We start from the raw sequence: 5,493 nt of genomic DNA on the forward strand, positions 1-5,493 counted from the left end.
ACATATCTGACAATACCCGTTTACTATCACAAAAGAATATAGCAACTATTTAATCTAGCTCCACAATACTAAATACAATAGTGACGAGACATTCTCTTATAACCAACCGATTAAGAGCCTTTTTTACTGACTGCTGTAATTGCTGTAGCTCAGAGAAGGTAAAGAAGAAAGACAAAAGTGTCATTCTTCTAGTTTATCGAGACTCAATACTCGTTGACAAATGACAACAGCTTTGGGTATTTCTCACTTAAGTGTCTGCTAGGTATCACAAAAGGAATTAAAGATATTCATATTTTGTTAAAGGAACAAATAAGTTTCTCGTTCCCAAATAGGTTTTTCTACACAACTAATATTACTTTAAAATTGTAGTATCAAAACTGATTCACATAAACAGACTAGATAAACTGCGTCTTTTAGTGAAACAGACTGTCTTTTGTATCTACCATCTATACCATCCTACGCAATTGGTTTATAGTTAAGAAATCGAAACATCGTTAAAGTGATGCCCTAACATTCTAGATAAAGTTAAAGACATAATTTTTTCTTTCGACTTCTTCGGTCTTCTAATCTTCCAAAATATATTATTCTTATTCTTTTCAATACAGAAAGTATTCCCTTTTCAGTAGTGATTTTTTTAAAAATTCACAAAAAACCGTATTAACCAATTCGTCTCTTTAAGTCAAAGAACACAGTGTTGTTGAGGTCATAAAAAATGCACCTCAATATAATATATCATAGTAACACAAGATTTTAAAGTTATTTAATGATTTAATTTATTATTAATTATATCAGATACTTTTATAATTTATTACTAACCGTTTTGTCGCTTTTGGTTAATTTAGTGTATGTATAAATTTTTCGTTTTTTATCTTTTGAAAGCTATTGAAATTTCAAAATAAAACAATGGTGAATATATTTGCATATATAGTATATAAATAAAATCAAATAATAATTTATATACAGATTTTATTTTAGCCTGAACGTGCACTAAATGAAGTATGGCGTGCACTAAGAAAATTGCAAGAAGGCCACTTGAAGTATGGCATCAATTTATGTGGAGAATTTCGTAAACATGATCCAAGAAACATTGGCTTTATATCTGGTAAATATGTATAGAAATACTTACAACTCTATGCAGACTCCATACATAACTCAAACATTTAACACATTAGTCTTTTAAAGGTTTTTCAGTTAATTACTTTCCCAGAGAAAATACTCAAGTGCCTGAATAATAGCTTTTTTAAGTTACATTATCCTGAATTTATTTTAGAGACCCGACTATTCCCCGAACAAAGCCTTACATCAAACCTTTTCAATAAGACATGCGTATTGCTGTTTCACCTTAGCAATATACATACTTAACTTCTTAATAAACTTATTATTAACAGTTCTTATTTTAAAGACCCCTCCATACTGTTCGCGTAGAAATTTATATCAAAATTATAACAAAGCACACATGTTCGCAACAATATTCCTTCTGTACCTTCTTTCCTTTTAATCCTTTTATCATGGTTTGATATTTTATAAGTAAGAAAAACTGTTGAATAAACCAGGTTCAAGTTTTTTATGTTTCTTATTTGCCTCTTTACTTTATAAAGAAATTATTATTTTTCATTGATTGCAAGCTCCAGGAAAGAACAGATTAATTGCAAAAGGTCATGGCATAATAACCGAACAGAAGAGACACTCTACTATCTGAATTCATAGGCATAATGTTCGCTTCTTAACTTGAAATCAATTACGTATTATATCTTTAGTTATATATATATTAAGTCTCTTAAAACCTTTTATATTATATGTTTTTTTACGGATTAGAATCCCTATTTTTGGGTATTATGGAGCAATTCAAAGGAGGTTTGGGGATATCGGATTTTGAAATAAATGAAATTTGTGATTATTTCAAATTGCGCGATGGAAGAGTTGCTTACCAACAAATGTCAAAAGCTGTGTATAATTCATGTATGTTGATGAAAAAATAATATAAGTAATTAATTATAATATTTATGTCTACTAAAGCTGAATTATATCAGGCCAAAAAGGATTTCTCAACGGGTTGTGAATTGAATGATCCTTTTCATGTAAATGCATTACCACTACATGAACGTCACCGTATATTTGCCACGCTTATAAAAGTTTCAACTTTATGCAAGCTTCCACTATCCCCATATTTTGAAGACTACTCTGTTGTAAGTATTAAAACAATGGATCCGATTTCTTTTTAAAATTTTTTTATAGATATAATTTTACAGATATCAAGAAATAAAGGGACAATCACTGTATCTCATTTTTTGCGTGTACTATACTTCTTGAAAGTACAACTATCGGAAGAAGAGGTTACTTTAATACTTAAACGTTACATGAGAGATGGCTATTTAGTTAATTATGTTGCTTTTATCAAGCATGTAGAAAACATTTCGAAATATATTAAAGAAAATGATTTAACAGATCCAAAAGAGGTATGTATAAAAAGTAATTTAAACACTGAAAGTAATTTATATATTTATATAGCAAAATTAAAAAAAATTTACTTAATATAAATAAAGCAACTTTATTATTAATTCAAGTCAGATAACTCATATTTCTAGTCGGTATTCTTCTAAGCTTTCTTTTGTTAATTATTATTTATTCCGTTCCGTTCTCTGTGTCATCCTTCGCGATATCTTAGTCTATATATACTGAACAATTAGTTGCTCAACCAAATCCAAACGCTGATCTTAATGACATATTAAATCTTTGCTTATCGCGAGTCTTATATAGATATTTTATGGATTTGTGTAAGCTTCAACTTCTGTTGTATCTTTGTTTTCTAACAATCCTACCGCAGTCAACTAGTTTCGAATACCTTCTTTAGTTGGATGATGAAATATTGACTATGTAGAACCAAAAAGGACTTAAATATTTAATGATCGTATTTTCCTTTTATTCCACTACCACATCATAATGAGTCGTTGTCCACGTACATAATTCCAATAGACCTACTAATAATTTTTCTGTTGAAAACTTCAGGGGTTACTTAATTGCTTTGTGCTATCTTTAATGCTTTAAACCCTTATAGTAGCACAAATAAGATGAGTGTTCAATAAAGTTTAAATTTTGGTCGGTCGTGAAAAAGTGCAGACTGACATCATTGTTGCTATTAGTCACTATTAGTCAGATTGATAAATTGTTACTCATTTCAAAAAACTGATTAATTGATGCGGTTTAAATATCCATACCATGCACGTCCCTATTCTAATTGCCATACTATAGCGTTTCCGATCCTAATTTATGCCGTCAAACAAGTATAGTCGAATTTGTGTACAATTTTTTCGAGAATAGTTTTATTTTAAGGTATGAACCGTGTTGCATTTGATATGTTTTACCGCAATACTCTACTATATTTGGAAACCAGTCAAAAAATATTCCAACAATCAGTTGAAATTTTCAAAATACTATTTACTTTATCTATACAATATAGAGCTTTTTAATCTCTTATTACAATAAAATTATCATTCCATCATTTATTTTCAGTTGAACTATAAATATATTCCCTCTGAATTAGCAAATATGCATTTAACAGAAATGAATAAATCGAATTATACACACATTCCTTCCAAAGTCTTTCCGAATCCTTGTAATCATCCTAAGGATAGAAACATTTGCGATACAATATTCTTTATACAAGAGTACGTTTATCAGAAAAGCATAAGAGTACGTGAATTCTTAGAGATTTTTGATTACAACCGATCGGGTAAAATTAGTGCTTCTCAATTTGAACGTTTTTTAGGGACTATACAACTTAGGAACTCACTGAACGATAATGAAATTAAAGCACTTTGTAAACGTTATGAATGTCCACGAAATAAAAATTTTATAATGTGGCGGAAATTTGAAAATGAAATTGACGAAGGTACGAAAATATACTATTAATGTAGTTATATACTATTTATTTTTATGTATTATTCTTTAGTTTTCACTATAAAGAATCTGGATAAGTCACCATTAACAGAAGTTACGACCCCAGCAAAGCATATAAAAAATAGACCACGTATAGGATCACTCAATTGGGATAAAGCAAGTAATTTGGCACGTTCACAATGTGAAAACGCTGTAAATCTAATTCAAGTGTTCATTCGAAATCGACACATTCACATGCGACCCTACTTTCAAAGCTATGATAAGTAAGTAAAATGATATACTTTCATCATCTGTCAACGAAATAATTTTTTTCTTATTGCTTTTATTTTGTTTAGACTTCACCACGGACATGTGAACTGTTATCAATTAAATAAAATTTTAAAAATAATGAATATTGATCTTTCAAACGATGAACTAAATGGTTTATACGATCGCTATGGTGACGCCACAGGGTTTAATTATGTACAATTCCTTGAAGACGTTGATTGTGAAGAAGATCATGCCACAAACTTACCTCAACCTAGACAACTTCATGCAAAATGTGATTTACCAGCTGAAAAATTTCAAACGGATGAAGATTATGGGGAACGCATAATGGAAATTATATATAAAATCAAACGACAACTTCTCAGAAGATTTATATCAATTATTGATATCTTAAGAGATTATGATAGACACAACCGAAATGAAATTTTAGATCTCGATTTCCGTAGAGCGCTAAGTGGGGTTAATGTGAACTTATCGCCTCATGAATTCGATATCCTTTGTGAAACGTAAGTTATCCCATTTTTGTTTGTTAACATCCTGTAAAACTTTACAACGTAAGTTAATTGTAATTTCCTAATATGTACAGATTTAAATCGCCCCGTCATCCTAATTTTATATTATATCGGAATTTTGGAGAAGTACTTAATAAAGTATCTGTAGTAATTGAAACCGTAGCTGGGGATAAGGTAACAACAACCTATCCACTTTTACACTTTGCAAACCAAGATTGTCAAAAGTGTTGGCTTAATTATGATGAACGCACCCTTTGTTCCGAAGTTTTGAGAAAGCTGGCACGAAAACATGATAATATATCAAATTTAGGCTCACTCTTTCAAGATTTTGATAGAAGAAATTGTGGGACAATAACAAGAAATCAATTTCGACGTGCACTAACAACTCGATACATGCATGTCGGATTAAATGAGCAAGAATTCGAAGTCCTTTATAAGTGCTTTGGAATGAATAAAGGTAAAACAGTATTTTTTTTATAGCTACATTTATCAAATACAGAAAAAGAAAAACTCAACTTTAGGAAGATGGATAAGAAAGTCAAAACAGAAAATTAAAAAAATTATTTTTTAAAAGAAAAAAAAGTTATGAACTGACATATACCATATACTATATTTATATGGAACTAATTCCAATTTTCTAAAAATCATAATTTTCAAGGGTCACTGTTGCATAGAAATATTTAATATTTGATAGTTGGTCTAAACCTCAGCTGCTTTCCCCTTTTTATCATTTACTTTTGTATTCCCAAATACAAATATTTAGCATAATTCAATATACATACTTAATTTCAGTTCAGTCTATAACGAATATCATAAA

At 29.6% G+C, this 5,493-nt stretch overlaps 1 protein-coding gene across 1 annotated transcript; it reads left to right on the top strand.

The window, feature by feature from the left end:
- Window positions 1–805: 805 nt before the first annotated feature.
- Window positions 806–5,231, top strand: LOC119676627. The gene is made up of 10 exons (XM_038087874.1): window positions 806–906; window positions 964–1,102; window positions 1,816–1,959; window positions 2,017–2,186; window positions 2,250–2,456; window positions 3,511–3,889; window positions 3,950–4,160; window positions 4,233–4,670; window positions 4,751–5,133; window positions 5,176–5,231. Exons 3-10 carry the CDS (start codon window positions 1,836–1,838, stop codon window positions 5,229–5,231), a joined length of 1,968 nt encoding a protein of 655 aa, XP_037943802.1. The 5' UTR covers window positions 806–906; window positions 964–1,102; window positions 1,816–1,835.
- The last annotated feature ends 262 nt before the right edge of the window (window positions 5,232–5,493 follow it).

This window comes from Teleopsis dalmanni, chromosome 2, assembly GCF_002237135.1.
Source record: "Teleopsis dalmanni isolate 2A chromosome 2, ASM223713v2, whole genome shotgun sequence".
Classification (NCBI taxonomy): domain Eukaryota; kingdom Metazoa; phylum Arthropoda; class Insecta; order Diptera; family Diopsidae; genus Teleopsis; species Teleopsis dalmanni.

Bases quoted from the DNA above. Each gene is read 5' to 3' on its own strand.
- LOC119676627 (XM_038087874.1), top strand. From the start codon at position 1,836: ATGGAGCAATTCAAAGGAGGTTTGGGGATATCGGATTTTGAAATAAAT. The intron at 2,457-3,510 runs GTATGTATAAAA...ATTTATTTTCAG, and splicing joins ATTTAACAGATCCAAAAGAG to TTGAACTATAAATATATTCC. The intron at 4,671-4,750 runs GTAAGTTATCCC...TAATATGTACAG, and splicing joins TTCGATATCCTTTGTGAAAC to ATTTAAATCGCCCCGTCATC.